This window comes from Acanthaster planci, linkage group LG08, assembly GCF_054643075.1.
Source record: "Acanthaster planci isolate LZ-2023a linkage group LG08, COTS_SCS, whole genome shotgun sequence".
Classification (NCBI taxonomy): domain Eukaryota; kingdom Metazoa; phylum Echinodermata; class Asteroidea; order Valvatida; family Acanthasteridae; genus Acanthaster; species Acanthaster planci.
Window position 1 is genome coordinate 9,109,789 of NC_141784.1, and position 18,087 is coordinate 9,127,875.

The 18,087-nt window shown below is 39.7% G+C and overlaps 1 protein-coding gene across 2 annotated transcripts in view; it reads right to left on the minus strand.

Moving 5' to 3' along the window:
• LOC110990131 (transient receptor potential cation channel subfamily M member-like 2) overlaps positions 1 to 7,666 on the minus strand; it is a 32,800-nt gene extending 25,134 nt beyond the window's left edge. Inside the window, exons 1-6 of one of the 2 annotated variants that reach the window (XM_022254982.2) lie at positions 7,480 to 7,666; positions 6,005 to 6,214; positions 5,251 to 5,342; positions 4,211 to 4,397; positions 3,562 to 3,742; positions 2,094 to 2,263 (exon numbers count right to left, since the gene is read on the minus strand). In XM_022254982.2, coding sequence (XP_022110674.1) covers positions 2,094 to 2,263; positions 3,562 to 3,742; positions 4,211 to 4,397; positions 5,251 to 5,342; positions 6,005 to 6,199 — 825 coding nt within the window. In that variant the 5' untranslated portion in view covers positions 6,200 to 6,214; positions 7,480 to 7,666. Of the gene's footprint in view, positions 1 to 861; positions 926 to 2,093; positions 2,264 to 3,561; positions 3,743 to 4,210; positions 4,398 to 5,250; positions 5,343 to 6,004; positions 6,215 to 7,479 lie in introns of those variants that run through there. The other variant, XM_087140224.1, reaches the window with a different exon arrangement.
• Positions 7,667 to 18,087: the final 10,421 nt, after the last annotated feature.

Sequence of the window (18,087 nt, forward strand, 5' to 3'; positions counted from 1 at the left end):
CCCAAGGGCCTGATGCCCTCCCCTTACTTGGCTCTTTTAGGGTTTAAAGAGTCCATGTCATGAATTTTTCTTAGACATACATTTGGAGCATTTTTATAGTTTCTTCAATAAATGAAAAGATTTTGAAATCCTTTTCACTTTTGGGATTAAGTGTGCAGAAAAGCACAATTAAAACTGTGCAAGCTCTTAGGGACAACTGAGGGTGCTGTTGACATGAGGTTAACCATCAGGGAAGATGCTGTTCAGTTTGTATGTTTTTTTGCTCAAACTGAGTACCCAAAAGTTGCTCATTGAACATATTCCTAAGAAAAGAATTTTTGATGACCTTTATATTGCAATTAATGTGCTTTATACACAGAGGAATCAACCCAGAAAAGGAAATTTAGAGCAACAAAATTTCAAAACTCTAGCATTTTTTTTTTGCACAAATCGATGTGATATTGTGGTTTTCCCCCTAAATAGTGGTGCCAGGGAATTCCAAATTTGCCACACCATACATGCACACACGTACAAGACCCTTAACATTTGTAATAACGAGGTCTCCCTTTTCTCTACCGCTGCCACATCCTCAACTTGCGATAACATCAAACTACTGCAGTGTTAGTTGGCAAATCAGACAGGTACATTGTGAAACAAGCTAGCAGTCTGCCCAAGCCAGATCATTTGATGTGCTGTTCTTCCACCAGTTTTTTTAATTTGGATGGCCAGGCTGGGCAATTCAAATGTTGCAGGAATGACATGCAGGATGATTGAGGTCGCCATGAATTAACTAACACAAACTGAAACAAATGGCTAAAAAAAAGCCAGAAACATGCACTTCAAAGAATTCATGCAAGATCAACTCAGGACTCAAATCACAACCTGAAAGCAGTGAAACTTTGTCAAATTTTAGATGACACTAGACGACACGGGTGACAGAGAGATCCTAAAAAGACACAGAGCTGATAGTAAGTGAAACACTTGCTGCAGTCACGTACATGTAGTAGGAATGGACAATGCTACCCCAAAACCAACTGAACCCAACAAACTAATGATACTCTTCAAAATAAATGAAAATCATGCATTCGGCAGTGTTTTGATACTATGCAGGTAAAATAAAATACCAAAATTATTTTGAATTAAAGGTGGTTTTAGGAAGACATAAAGTACCAAGAGTGAAAAGCAAAATGGGATATTCAAAAAATATGGAACCATGACAACTTCTTTTGTTGAATAATGTAAAATGCATGAAACTATCTTGCTCATTTTGGCAGGCAAAAGCCAATTCGTAACCAGTAAGAAATTGGCAGCAAATCATAAAGCACAAAATTCAGCTGAAGCATATCGGCCGGTGTGCATTGAGCACTACAAGGGGAAAAATTGAAAGTTTTGGCTGACCTGTCTGGGCATTTGGGGGGTAAAATGTATTAAAACCCTAACCCACTTTAATCCTCCTAAATCCTCCGCGTGGTGTTGGAGGATTTGGGGGGATTCAGGATGAATGCTGATTTAAAAGCTGGAAGATTTCAGAGGATTAAAGGTGAATGGTGAATAAAGTACTAAAAATCAGTCACATAGTGGTGCATATGGTCACAAATTATATTGTTTACGAAATACATGTACCCAAGGACACTGTGTTCCATTGTTCACTGCTGCTGGTGATAAATCACACAATCCTCAACTGCAGTGTGTTAAAACAAAGGCACATGTCTGTTTTGTTTATTACAAAAGTAAAGCTGTCAACCAACTCTGCAAAAAACCAGCTTTGGTCCAGCAACCAGCATAATGGGTCCAGCCCCCTCAAAAACCCACCAAACTATTAAAACAAAAAACCTAAAGTAGGGCCACAGAAGATTTTGGCGGATTAAGGATGAATGCAGTTTTTGAAGTTGGACAGTTGGAAGATTTTGGAGGATTGAGGACGTGCCCTAATGGGTTAGGGTTGATAAGACATCAGAGAAAACATCCTAGGTTGCAGATTTAGGGTTACAGAAACTATACTGAACCAAAAATAAGTGCAAGTTGAACTTAGCATACATGTTTTTTTGAATTTTCAATGTACACATTATGGATATAATTAGAAGAGTCTTGTATGAATAAATTGGGGAACTCACTCTATCATCAATGAGCTTGTCTCTTTGATCAATGACTCCCCAGGATGCAAAGCCAATGCAGACTACGTTGGAGTGGCCGGCTGCTGTGCCCAGCAGGGCGTAATCTCTGACAGCTTCACCCACATACTTCATCACACCGGCGTGGGTGCCACCTGTGATGATCCAGGCACCTTGAAGAAAGAGGAGAAGCAGGGGTAATGGCATTAATGAGACCCCACTCCCTAATGACCCTTTAAGTCACCTATAAGCCACTTGTGAGTTAAATTTGAATAAAATCTGGTACACTGTGTTATCTGATTGTACACTGTACGTGTTATCTGATCTGAATTTAAAGAACTCAGTGTACCAGATTTTATTCAAATTTAACTCGCAAGTGGCTTATTATGGACAGTATTGTTCAGAGGAATCTTGATTCTGGAGCAAATTTACCGTACTCCCTCTTGAGCTGATTGTTGGAGGGAATAAAATTTGTGTACAAGAGTCTAGTTTGCACTGACAGGTATTCTTTTTTGCCAAAAATACAAGTTTTGAAAAGGCACAAACATCAGCCCACTGGTAAAATACATCCAAACCACAAAGTCCTGACTCTGATGAGTTCTTTTTTTGGGGGGGGGATCACACAATTTGGTGATGTCCACTTTGGACAATTACAGCCTACATCTAGACATGAATGGGAGTAATAGTAAACACGACACATACAAAAATTAGAGAGGAATTATAAAAACGAATAAACAGAGACTTCATGCTGTGTGATATTTGTATGATGTTTCTTACTGCAACCTCTGTTTTTCGAGAAACTGAGGCCGTGAACAGCGGCCAAGATCAATTTCAGCACAAAGTCTCTTTCAAAACTTGCCAGGCTTTGTGTATGTGTACATGTACATACATAAGATATGGGAGATGAGAAAAAAACTGTGTATATCATGTAAATGTATCTGCCTTAAGAGACTCGAGGCACTCTCAAGAATTTAACCCGACAGCCACCACTTCTAACACAAACTGCTAGATGGATCTACAACTTGTGGGGCCAAAATGTGACAATTTTTCCGTCCCTGTTACCTCTGACATGTATACCATCTGACATGTTTGACAAGGGATGTATCACTGAAATTGATTACAACTATTCTTATTTGTCTGGCAGCTAATTTGCAGTACTTATTCAATCTTGGAATTAAACAATGAGTTCTAAACATTTGAAAATCGTATGCCAGATGTAACAGGGACAGGAAAAAAATTGGACCCCAAATTTATAGAATGACCCAGGTAATGTTTACATGCCCTCTGGCATGAAGTGGTTATTTAAAGGTATGTGACCACTTTTAAACTATGATGCAGACAAAACCTGTACCATAATTCCAACTGTGAGATCACACACCAGTAGCATGTGCACATTCTGGGAAAACTGCTCAAGGGATATTAACGACAGACACATCTGAGGATGAGATACCCAGGCTTAGTGGAGGCCTACCTGTGCTGAGCGCAGCCTTGACCAGGCCCTTCCTGAAGACGTTCTTGAGCTTGTTGCTCATGGGGAAGTTCCTGGCTCCTCCCGTGACCGAGATGAGGAGCTTGGGCGTGCCCAGATGCCAATGGTCATTCAGTAATTCCATCAGCTTGCACGGGTGGATGGAATGGTCCACACGCAGATACTGGAGGACAAAGAGAAGCCAAGTTAGATTTGAATCAACCAATTCTAGTTATTCCGTCCCCTACTGCGCAAAAGGGTGTTATGTATACATATCCAAATCATTACTGAGTAGTCTGGTACTAGAGTAGAACTACTCAGTCAACTACCGCATCTCAACATAATGAGCGAGTAATTACACAGATTAAGAGAGGAAAAGGAACAGGGACGTGTGGAACACTTGCAAAAAGAAGCACGGAAAGAGCATGAGTAGCATTTGACTTAGCACACTGTTTCCGCAAGCCATTGGAGTAGAATTCACCACGCTTCCCCATGGCAACCTACGCCAGTCTGAAGGACAAACATCCAAAAAATGTGAAAACCCACTGGTGAGCATTTTTTCACATGTCCTACTGCTTACAGTGTTTTGCAGCAACCTACACTGCAGTGAACCTGGGAACCCGCAAACAATTTAATCATCCCAACAACAAACCTTTCTCAGCTTGACACTGAGGCCTGCCCCGGCTGCCCCGACGAACTCAATTTCCCCGTACGCGTTGGTGGCGCTGGTGTGGGTGTGCGTATCCACCTTCCACTTGGCCCGGGGATCGTGGTTCTTCTGGTAGCGGGACTCATGATAGGACCGCCGTTTGCCACACTGGCACTTGGGGTCTTCGGGTCTGTTGACCAAAAGCGAGAGAAAAACAGTATCCACCACAGTGTAAATCACAACGCACAGTTACTCATTAGGATAGAGGATAGGATAGGATAGAGAATGCTCCTCCCATCAGGATTTACTGCATGTATTGTCCATAGTATGGTGAAAATAACAGAGGCAGTGGTGTACAGTCTTGTCAGTGGTCCCCGCGTTATGGTTTGAACTTTAGGTTGGGGACTCAGCCTTGAACCATCCTGCAAGATTCTCAAGGCGGTTTAGGAGGATTTTTGAGGATGTTCCATTTTCAAATGCTTGCTGGACAGCACAGACTGCTTGTTGAAACCCTAATCCCGCCTGCTAGTATGCAGGTACATCACAGAACTAACTTTTGGCTGTTAACCCTCAAAGAGCTGGACTGTTTTGGCGCCTCTCAGCCCTGGGGGGTGTCAATTCCACTCCCCCAAAGTACCTCGACTGTTCCACACTTGATTTTTTTAAAACTTGGCACGCATATAAAGTCAGTGAAGTTTAAAACAACATGATTATATTAAGGTCCTTTGAAGTTCAAGGCAACATGCGTGGCAGCCAGCTTGCACAGTTTTGGCTGACCTGTCTCAGAAATATGTGCACTGTGCAAGAATGCAAAATTGTTGTCAAAATAACTGCAAAGAGTCACTCCTAATCTTCTAAAGGCTCAGCTCCTGAAAAAAAAGGCACTGCAAAGATTTTGGTGAAAATATCAAGTGCAGATTCTCACCCCCTCCATCTCTAACAGAGTTAAAGCACTTGAAACAAAATCCTGCAATTTCCAAAAGCTTCAATTAATTATTCCTTTGGTTAAATAAATCTCCATGTACAAATACCATGATACTCACATGGGATCTGACTGGCCTCTGGCGATGGGTGCTTCCGTGAAGCGGATGCATTCTCTCATCAAAATGTTGGTACGAATCCATGATGAATTGTGCTGCATGTAACAACCACAGTCATGCACTCTTTTAGGAATGAGTCAATTTAAAATTATTGAATATTCAAATATTCATCCAAATTTCATGTGGTCGAATATTCAAACATTTAGTTGTACAAAATTCACACAAACACTGTTACAAAATGTACCTCTGTTAGAAAAAAAAGTACATTGAAAGAAACACCTTAAGCAGTGAAGGAAACTCAGTCATTTTTTACTTTATGGTTGGACACTTGCATTCATCTGCCTTCAGGCTTATTCATATTAACCTGAGGACGTGCTTTTCAAATACAGTTTTGGCATCTAATTGAGTTTTTCCATTTTTCACTGATTTTTACCTTTGAATATTCAAAAATAAAAACATCTGAAATCTTGACAAAGTATCAGAGATGTGAATGTTTGAATAAATGGCACGGCCAATTTTGCCCATAATTTGATAAAAAACACTCAACCCACAGAAACACAGGAACAACTGAATGATCCCTGAAAGGCTAATTTTGCCAACCTAATCCACCTTCAGATTTTTTTCCAGCACAAAGAGCATCGGAGGCCAGCAGACTGTCGATCTGGCAGTTTCCAACAAAAATCTAACTACAGTACATGTAGCTAAGACACATGCCATTGGAGCTTTTCTAGCAACTTAACAGGTGGGTTTCACTTACCGGTTCGGCTACCTGTAGGTTGATTGAACTACCAGCAGACCCTCGGCGTTTTCTCTGTTTCCTGCTGACGTTGACAACTTTCTCCTTTTTGACTAACAAGTTTGGCCCCACCTTGTTCTGGTGGGCCTTCAGATTAGCCACGCTTGTATGAGCAGACGCAGACATTTTCTCACCCCCTGCCTGTAACTGTGTCATTCAGATCGCCTTTTTCTGAGAACCAGATATATGACATTGATTCGTTAATTAACAACTCACTTCAAGGCTTTGACAATAGTTTCGTCTATGTCCTGATTAATAATACCAGGCTTCATATTTTCAATTTATAGAACTCATGTCAAAAGTAACATTACATCTTTCCCCATGCAGGGAAATGCACGTGTGTAGGCCTACTCTGAAGCCCCCTTTAGTGCAGGAATTTTCAATTCATGTGTTTACACTGTTGATACACCCTAACATGGTGTGGCCCCTCCCATGTGGCACATTTTTAATTTTTTTGCCTCTAGTGCCTTGCCGAAGCAACATTTTTGCCTCAAAATCCATGTAGGCCTACGTGTAAGTGAAGTTTCACAAGAATCCCAATATTCTGATTCAAACATTTCAATTTCATCTGAAATTTTATTTAGGTAAAATTTTCTGATTTTATTCTGAAGTAATGAACTCTTTAAATAGGCCTATGCGCCAAAATATGAAAATAGGCATAATCTTCCGATAATCTTTTGCTGAGGTATGTCAGCAGAGGTATCTACATGTAGTACATGAAAATGAGCAACTTCAAAGAATTTCTCATTCTCAATAGTTTACATGGGATTTTCTGAGTTTTTAAGTGCCAAGTTAAGGAACAATTGTCCGCTGAATTCTGGACTCTGCCACTTTTTGAAAGTCAAACCACTGCTCCAACTTGGGGACTCTAATGGTTCGGACTATAACAATTAACATGGTAAAATGTGACCCTGCCCTTAACTTGCTGTGCCTCTGTATATAACATTAGCAGACCATTCTGTACATCTGCCAGAGATCAATTCTAAATTTTACTGTATCTCAGGAATAGAATGTGCGACAGAGGTCAACAAGAGACTACCAATAAAATCACACATAAACCCAAGGACCATTTTTGAGTCTGTCAAATTTCCACAAATGGGCACTAAAGTTTAGGTCAGGAAGAGTTTCAAATGCATGTACGTACGTACATGCATTTGCATGGTGTTCAGGTATTACGAACTCATGCATGGTCCTCAAAAGTAGGCTTGCTTTAAAAAAGGTACATGGACATGAAGGTGGAGATTGCTCTTTACGATTCCGTTTTCAGGAAGCAGCCTTAGTTTTAGGCCTACAGTGTTGCAAGCCGACAGGACATGATGTATGATCACGATGTAGGCCTACATAGGCCTAGTACTACTAGTAGTAGCTTTGTAAATAGGCCTAGGCCAAGGCATTCTCGAATTCCAACCATTCACCATGTTGTAAAGGACTCTCACCTTTTTACCAAAACTACATATCACTGTTTTCCCCAGTGCCAGAAAAACCGACACGACGCCACAACCGTCATGCATAGATCATGGATGTACCATTGGAAAACAGATAGTGAAAGCATTATAATACTGCCATATCGATCCACAGCGACGTCATCCAATATTAACCCTGTTCACCCACTGGTACGAAACCACGTATTGCTGGACGCACTGATGCATGCTGGGAACTGTCGTATCTGCGACTGCGGTTGCGTTGCCATGGCGAGCACCACAGCTTTCACGTACATGTACAGCCCGGGCACTGTTGCTCGAGCTGGTGGTGGGGTAGTGTCATAGAGTGTGTGCTGAACCCGTAAAAAGGACGAGGAGTTTTTTATGGGGGCTCTATTTTTGCCACGTACAGAAGCGTATAAGGGCCAGTTGCAAAATTTTTTTTCGAGCGACGACTTGCTATCTCGCCGTGGCGAGTTAGTATCTGGCGTCGCGTTGAGTTAGCTAAAACTAGCTCAACTCGCTACGTATTAAGACTCAGGCTGGATACCAGACCCATTGATTCTGAGTACTCTTCTAATCAAGGCTCCTATATCATATCAACCAATGTCCACCCGACCAACACTGTACTCCTCCAGATTTCCGGGAAAAGTTGAACTATTCCGAACTTATCCTGACCATATTAAATTCAGTTTAACATCACCATGTTTTCTTTAATGCTCCTCAAAATTTAAAAAAAATGATGCAAAGATCAAAGTGAATAAAATTAGTAAACGTCGTAAAGGGAGAAGAAAAAGACCATTCGGGAGTATTTTGTTTGGGCATTTCCAGCCGCGTTTGTACCAAGAATTTTGTGAACTGTCCGAGTTATATCGGTCGGATTACTCCCCGATTACAAAACAGAACTAGGGTTGAAAAGATTGGAACATATTTTGATAAATGGAAAGCATTTTCTTTATTTGAACGTGTATTTAAAGCGAATGTCATTTTCAAAAGATTCTTATTTTAGAAAGTTGGAATAGATTTTCAAAAGCAAAACGAAATTTTAAGGATCTAATACATTTTTTTAGATTCGAATGAAGTTTTAAAGAGTGGATTAATTTTCATTGACGCAGCGTATTTTCTAGATTCCCAGGAATTTTCGAAGAACGTATAACTTTTACAAATCCGAATTTTTTAAAGATTGGAACGAATTTTAAAGTTCAAACTTTTTCCGATTGAAATAAAATATTTTGTACAGAATAGATTGAACATAGTTTGGAAATGGGAACACTTTTTCAGCGTAAAGCAGCTATTCGGTGCTCGCATTTTACGCAAATCGCAAATCGTATGCCATCTTAAATGAGAAAGCATCAAAATAACAACAAACCCAAATTGATAAGCAACCACGAATAAAACGCAACCGGGTAACACTTTTTAAAAACAGTATTGGAAATATATGCTTCACTTTTTCAAAATATAGCCTATACTTGAAGCACTATGAGGCTTTCGCAGAATATCGTCCAACAGATCGACTACTTTTATACGCGGCTTTGGATGCGTTCTCAATTCGGATGCTTTCTCAGATCAGATGATTTCTGAGTTCAGATGATTTCTTTAACAACATCATGTTCCAATTTTTGATCCTAATTCTACTTTGAAGCGGATGGTATACTCCGACCGGTATACCACGGACAGTTCACGAAATTCTTGGTACAGACGCGGTCGGAAATTCCCGAATTACCGATACCATCTGAATGGTCTTTTTCTTCTTCCTTTACCATGTTTACTCATTTGACTACCAATTTTATTCATTTTAATATTTATAACAATTTTAAGGAGTATTACAGAAAAAGTGTTGACGTTAAACTGAACTTAATATGGACAGGATAAGTTTGGAATAGTTCGACTATTTTCGGAAATCTGGAGGAGTGTTGGTCACGTGGACATTGGGTAAACAGGACATTTTGATTACAAGAGTAGTCGGAATCATTGAGTCTGGTATCCACACTGAGTCTCAAGATTTTAGCTAAGTTTTAGCTAGGTCGCCGCGGCGAGATAATAACTCGCCGCGGCGAGATAAATAAAGAGATAGTAACTGGCCGCGGCGAGATAGTAAATTGCCAAGGCATAGTATCTCGAAAAAATATTTTTTGCAAGTGGCCCTCATACGCTTCGGTAGCCACGCGCCCGCGGATTTTGCTCCGCGGATCTCGCCCTGCGGATCATCATATCGCCCCGCGGATCTCGTGTGTATAGGAAAGGGGCGTGATCATACCAGTCACTGTCGTCTCGAATTTTGTTTTTCCGGACTGTTTCCCAAAGTGAGAACAATCCGTAGTTGGTGGCAGTTGATTCCCCCCCCTGGATACGCTACTGGTTTAATCCTACGGTGAATGTCAGCAATGCACGCTGAATGTGGATATCATTTGAATGGATGTTTCTCCTATAAATGAAAGCGTATTGTGTTCAATTCGAAAGACGCAACTTTGCACGGAAAGCACCCGGATAATCTAAACGACTCAAGAAGTTATTCAATCGTTAGCAATTGCAAGGTAGTACGTAAAGGGATGCATGCAAAGAATCCTTGGTAGAGCAACAAGTGGCAAATATAGAGAGTGGCAGAAGAAAGACATGTACCCTATTTGTACTGACGATACTTATGTTTATTTGAGAGTGGACATAAGGTCCTACTCAGCCAAAGACGTATCTCGTGATATGTCAGACGTTGTGAGCTACTGGCGCGGAACTTGGAGGAGATATGTCTTAGGCTGAGTAGGACCTTATGTCCACCCACTCTCAAAGACGTAATAATAAACAAAGACACGTACCCTATTTGTACTGCTCTTGCAACCCTCCAATTTGAGACAAGCTGTGTGAAAAAAGTGTTTTTATGTGATTTGTATTATTTTACGATTTAAATTAAATGTTAACATTCCAATTTCAAAAGATGACTCCAAGTACATGTATATAATTATCACCAATTCCACCATCATACTTCAGGAGTTAGTTTTGGTGTAAATAACTCATGGTTTTCGGTTTGTCATTATCACTCGGACTGGCATTCCAAGTACCAGTAATACACAGTAATCACAAAAATATCCTGCCTTGATCTTCATATTTACACTCACTTGACAACCTGGCATAAACAATAGTGTGATGATACAATGGGATTATTCAAATCAAGCTTAGACAATAACCGGAAATACTTATGTCATTCAGAATATTAATAGTGAAGGAACAAAACACTGATTGTGCCCAATAAGCTACGTGACCGATAGTGGGTATCAAACGTCAACAAACATGGCGTCCTGTCACAGCAAAGTGTGTCATAATTGTCATTTACCAAAAGTTGACAGTCGGAACAGTACTCAGACTGCTGAATGTTCTTAGTACTGCACCGAAAATTTGCTTTATTTTTGTAAGCAACACTTTAAACACTTTGCTATGGGAGTGCGCCCTGTTTATTGATGTTTTACCTACAAGAGGTCACGTACCTTAGCGGGCGCAATCGTTAATTGGTCAATTAATGTTATGCGTTCTCATATAAGCCACATGTCGCATCTAAGCACTTAAAATTTTAAAAAGACAATAAAGCAAAGTTTTCCTTTTGGAATTAATAAGTCTTCTCTGCATGCAAAATGATTCTGACATGTCTCCTTGATTTCTCTTGATGTGTTTTAAAAATAGTTAGTGTCACTTTAGCATGACTTTTGATCACGGTGACTTATAAAACTAATGGTCATGTGCGCCCTGCTCCCTGGACGTGACGTCATTTCCATGCATCCTGCTTTGTGTCACTGGGGTCATGCTGTTTTACCGGACGCGAATTCGGTTTTGTTTTTGTTTTGCAGAATACGCTGGAGAAACTCGACTTGAATAGGCCTAAATGCTAAAATTGTGACTACTGAGGATTGTTTTTAAAAGGAAGTCCGAAATTTCAACAGGGAAATTGTGGCCTTACAAAATAAAAAAAGTTATCACGTCACCCGTTCGTGACAAGTCATGAAACGACGGACAATCAGGAGCAGGTCTGACGTTATGATTCCTTTTTTGAATGTAATCAGAGCAGTTCCATTGTTCTGATTCCACGAACAGTCGGTTATAAGGCCCCTCGATGGGACATCATTATAGAATGAATGAAGTCATAAGTTTTGGAGCCACGCGATCACATCTGATCGACTGACAAGCACCCGTACCTGAGGGAATAAGGCCCCTACTGGCCCCTGCACTGTATGATACCAATATGAAACGAAATGAAGGGGACTGTGCCTCAGCATAGATTATTTCACTTTTCTAATTCTAGCTTTTATATGCATTTGTATTAATGATGTAGCTGATCTCCTGTGAGGCAGGGTACATATTCCCGGGTACGTTAATAACTGTTCCAAGGAAGGACTGCACTCGGTAATTATCAGCCGTACGAAAACAAGTCCTGGGGGCAATTCCGCGGTAACGGAATTACATTACAGAACAAAATTGACTGTTATTTTCCATGCTATGAATTGGTCCTTTGAACTACCTGACTACAATATCTTTAATAAGGTCTGGCTGTAGCCCTACCATCATACCAGTAATAAAAGATTGAAACATACTACTTGTAGAAAGATCCAAGGACCAGAATATTTCGGTAACGGAATTAGGCCTACGTCAGAAAATGAAGAACTTTTTCAAACATAATTTGAAAAGGAAATTCTCTGAAATCTATAACATGAAAACCACAGCTACACATTTATCTGTTTTCCCTATGGTTTCAACTTTATTGTAGCAGCAGTTTTAGAGTATTGATATTTACAAATATTCCATACACTGTCATTTTTCAGAAAGAGGCAGTGATAACGGAATAACAAAAATGGTAACGGAATAAGCCTACACTTGTGAAATGTACCTTGAAAAATGCCAATTCTTGAAAAGCAGTTGTTTTTTCTTACTCCAGGCATGTTTTCAGCTTTAATCATATAAAATAGACCATAATTCAATGCATCTGTATGCCTCACTGAAAGATAATTCAATTTTTGTACCTAGCAACAAGAATGTACTGGAAAAGAACATGAAATTTCTAACTTGTGAACTTCGAGTTGTGATCAGAAACAAGGCAGTTGCTTCAAGAATATTTCTTGGCTTCAAACTTTTTAATCCCGCTTCAGTTTGCGACCTAACACTTGCTTCCATATATAGCCAACAGTAAACGTTAAATATGGTAGCGGAATTACATACTTACAAACCACGAATTAGGAATAACCTAATGAGCTGTGAAATCACAATATAATTGACCATGTGTGCCAAATAACTTCATCTGACATCATGTGCATGATCCCAAAGTATTGAGATATCCAACATGTGCTGAATGAGCTCATCTTTTGGAACAAATCATTCAAACTTCAATAAACATTGAAAACAAAGAGTCTTGCTCTACTGCAATACAGTCATGTACACTGTGCAGGTGTCTGGAGTGAATTAATCAATGACCAAAGTTACGTGTACATACATGTACATGTATCGGAATACACGCTACCGTAGTTGACCATCTCTAGTCAACTGGGTGGAACCATCCTCTGAGGCACGGTCGCACTGGTATTCAGTACATGTAGGAGACTTGTACATACCGGTACATGTACATGTAGTGCTCAAAAAGAAAAAGAAAGGGTCTTGTGAAAGATTGTTCAAAAAGGTGCCACTTACAAATTACAATTGGACATAACTGCACATACAGTATGTAAGGTACCAATCATGTTTAAATTTTAGTTAACCGCAGCTCCTTATAAACAAAACTTGTGCCTAGTTGAAAATAAATTCTCTTCTATCCATCTGTGGCTCTTTGAGTACTTGAAAGCAGTCTGCTTCAGTTCCTTCGAACACATGTCAATTTGCTTTCCCATCCCACTGCTGCCAACTTATTTTTTCTCAGCAGTGTCATCAGGAGGAGCAAGTTTCCCTATCCCTGGGCATTCATCACATTTTCCTGATATGCAATTTTCACTATTTTGGTCACATACAACCAGGGTAAGAAAACTGCGAAAATCAGTTGGAATCTGAGGGCCTGCCTTACTCAAGGATTGTAAGAGCAGGCGCACATTCTCATGATATTTGCAAAGGCAGGAGTTGTGTGATAGGTTCCCTTGCAACTGGACTTGTTTTGGTCTGAGTTCAGCAAACTTGAAAAATGAAATGTGATGGGTTGGGTTTTCATCCAGAAATATAGCATGGGCTTCTTTGAGTGTAGTGAGCATATAATGCTTCTGTACAGTCTGTTTTTCTTTTCCAGGTGCTCGAATTATGTATGTGTCTTTCTGTCCAGGACACATCCATGATATTGTCAAATAGAAATCAATTACTTTTTTCTTTGTCTCATCACTAATGCTACGGTTTCCAGCACTATTCTCACCATCATCAGTTCTTGGCATTTTTATGGTCTTGGAAGACAGCCCCACATCAGCAACGAGTGCTTCAACCACTGCTTTTCTTTTCCTGTTAGAATGTGGCAAAACCTTCACCTTCCGCTTGACTTTTCCCAAGGCTTGAGGTGACCCGAATGGAACATGCACTAAATTCATAATTCAAATAATTGAATTTGACCTGGAGTACGTGCACATTTTGCAGGAGGTGAAGACATCACCTTTTTCTTAGCACAATGTATTGCCATAGCTTTTCGATTTTTCTCTTTCTGCACAAGCTTTTCACACGGAGCCATTCTTGCACTTTTAGCAGACTTTCTGTTTCTGTCCTTCTCCCTCACCTGTTCAACTTTGTCAGGGTCCTGCTTTATACGCTCCCTGTTTACTTGTAGATTGAGCACATAGCCTATGCATGTACATTTATATACTCCCCTTCAAAAAGGCTGACATGAATAATAATTATTTTAAAGAGCCCTCTTTATATAGGATTTCAAAAATAATTTTAAGTAATTACCTTGGGCTCATTATATTCACATGTATAATTACAAGTACCTCGAACTTTTTTATGTGGTACTTTTTCAAACATAGGCCTAAATAGTCAACAACAAAATCTGTTTACATAATTATTACACCTGGTTGCCTTCATAGCATAATAAGCTCTTTAGACTAGAATACATATAATAACATCAAATAAGATAATGCTGAAATAAACTATAATTATGTGTACCAGCTTGTTCGAGTACATCAGTGCAGCACAAGTCATACATGTACACTGCAAGTAAGCCTATGTGTGTGCAGTATGTTAAGTATGCTTCAGTAAAAGTGCAAAAGAATGCATTTTGTAATGAGTATGATCATTGATGCAAGTACTTTTTAAGTAATCACTTATTGAGATTACCATTGTGAAAAGAAACTGCTCCTGGGGATTTTAATGAATAGAATACTCACCCAATTTGTAGTCTTGTAGATGCATGTGCAATGTATGGAGGGAGGTTACCACGTGCATATCCAAATAAGTCATAAATTGCTGCCTTCTAGTGGTACATGTAAAACAAAGAAACATAATTGTGATTGCTGCCCTCTTTGACCAAACACAGCCTCAAGACATACATGATTCTGCAATGTAATTCCGCTCCCCCATGTAATTCCGTTACCATGTAATTCTGTTACCAATGTTTCCATAGGAGTAAATATTTATTTTTGAAAATGTTTGAGGTTATTAGTAGGCAGATTAAGGAAGAGAATTTGCAATGGTGGAATAATTCTGAAAGAAATGAGGCCAGGAGAAAAACTTCTGTAACTTTTTTGTAACGGAATTACAGCTAATCCAACCCAAATTTTGTAGTTTTCTCTCCCAAGTACATGTACCATATCCAGAGGAAGGAAGTGCCTCTGACACAAGCATGTATGGCTCCAAACCATTGCAATTATACACTATTCAGAGGGATTAGTTAAGCATTTAGGATTTGGGACATTGTATAGTATTTAGCGTCAGGGGTCCTTTATATAAGCCAAAAAGAATATCAAATTTCAAATTCGATTTTCCAGGAAACCAAACATTATTTTCAAAAAAGGTTTTTTGCTCCATGCCAAGTGTACATTTATAAGCAAAGCTCAGTCAATTTAATTTCTATTTGAACAACTTTAAAATTAGCCATTTTTCTCATTTCCCATACGGAATTGCCCCTGAGTTATTCCTTGTGGCAAGTTTTATTATGCACTTTCTATCGAGTAGCTAAACCGTTCATCTGCCGTATAGCCCCAATAGTGTGTCTTAGATATTTACTACTTTTATCTTTGAACTAGAATCACTCACAAAAGTGTTAATTGCCAGTAAGCAACACGTCTGAGTAGTGATAGCAGCCGTCAGGGTGTACAAAAAATTAGAATAATGATGATATCCAGATGCAGAAATACCATCTTTGCATATCAGCTTCGTTTTTCTTTTTCCAGTGAGCACTTCACAGCTGGAGAGGGGGTCCACAAAAACATAGAGCTTTGCATGCTCATGCTCGAGAAAATGATGAAATGAAAAGGAATGGCCCATAACATCATCATGAATTAATACGAGACTTCAGCGTTTACAGATGAATTACTGATAGCAACCAAGTTACTGGAAAGAAAGTGGGAAATAAAGTTACCCCTGAATACGAGGATGGCCAGTTGAGCGAACCGCTGGCTCATGAGTAATTTCTAGCCGCAGCCAAGTAAAATGTAATTTGGACACGGCCTAACTTCGGCTTTGTCTTTTGGCCGGAGCGGGCAACCAGTAAGGGTCACAGCGGTGTAGCGGGGCGGGGGGGACTAAGGTTGCAGGCCAGTAAATAGGCCTGAAAGCCAGGGGCAGGACTGCCAGCTTGTATTTCTGAAAGTATCAGACCAAACGAGGCCCTCCAAATTGCTTTATTTTGCGCTCGTGTGTAGGCATCCTTTTTCAAAATAGCGATGGGCCTGTTTTGAGGGGTGATTTTTTATGGAAAGAAATATCTTCGTCATCGACTTGTTATTTTCCTGATTTTTGAAGTGGGGATATTTATCACAGCTGTCTTGTTTGTCTGTACCACCCGGAGGCTGGCTTTGCCAACGAAGGGTCAAACGTCACTGAGGTTTCTTCGAAATGAAGATTGTCGAAATGAAATAATTGAAACTTATTATAAATTATAGTTCACGGAAACTTGGCAATATTTCAAGTTGGAAACCTGCCGACCTTTTCTGGATCTGATATGTTTTATCGCATCTGTTCGTACCTGAACGTAGCATACGCATACGTTCCACCCTTCCACTCGGTTTGTACGTGTGCCTGTGCATATGCCGAAATCTGGGAGAACATTAATTCGTTAATTGAATGATTAAAGAGCACCTATAAGGAAAACATGTTTTCTCTGATTTTATCTGTTCAGATAAACAGGGGAAGCGTCCAAATTGAACGTATAGTGTCATTTGTCTTCAGAGTTCAACTATAACAACCTTAAAAGGGCTTTTTTCTCTCTGTGTTCACTGTGACACCAAGATGCGAATTCTGAATGTAGATGGCGTCATTCGGAGAAAACAGAGAAAACCTTTCCCTCTGCTAGCAGTGGGTAAACCCTTGTGCGTGACGAACAACGCATGTAGCCATTGTTTGTATAGCCATTGATTCATGTTTATAGTAAAAGTGAAACAGACTAGCACAAGCAACATTGTGACAATAACGTGTGTGATTATTCAAGTGAAGACACTTATTGTAGGAAACACTTCTGTTCATAAGGAGCATTTATGGTTAACAAACAATAAACAAGTCATATCACATCGACATAAAACATTAAAATTTAAAAAAACAATACTAGGCCTATATACGAAAACTAAAAATAACCCTTTTTTGTGAATTTTAGGATACTTTTGTTAATGTTCAGATACGTCTTTGATGTATAAATGTTTTTCTTCTCTGATTTTCCACGATTCTGACACCTTTCCGTGATTTTTCTTGACATCTTTTTAAAAATATTTCTTGCCACCTAATAGCATAACTTTTGACGGTTACTTTTCCAACAAGCAGGTAAGTGTGCTCTGCTTCCTACATAGACATAACGTCACATACATCCTGCTTGCGTCGTCGGACATGCTGTCTACCGGACTTATGATTTATACACGTCGAGTGGAGCCAGACTACCCCACTGTTAACCAGACCGTAAATATTTAATGTACATGAAATCGAACATGTGTTGATGTAATTCAACAGATGGCGAGATTTTCTAAAATGCAGTGGCGTAACTACGAATGCCCGTGCCTCCAGGTTTCCCCCATTTGAAATCCATGAACAACCTCATTGTCTTTTGGTGCCCCCTTGAAAAAATATTGTGTGCCTCCTGGACATGTAGCCCTAGTCACGGTTACGCCACTGTATGCCCAGGAAAATTAACTAAAACTAGAACTCACTATGAAACATGGAAACATAGATGTCTTGATTCGCGAGCGAATTGTATTTTCCTTTTTTTCCCTCAAAAAACGGAACGCGAAATCACTAGTATTGCCCAAATAATTAATGTTTCCTGGAACTCATTAGTGTCAAAGAAAAGTCACTATTGACAATAAGAAGCAAATTTGGCCTTAGTCCCATTCTGAATGCTTATTTTCATGGCAATTTCGTTGTTCTGATTCCACGAACAGTGGGGTAAAGCCCTGGGATATCATAAGCATTACTTATGTCATGAGTTTTGGGGTCACGTGATCACATTCGACGTATGAACGTGGGCCCTTGCGACACCCAAGG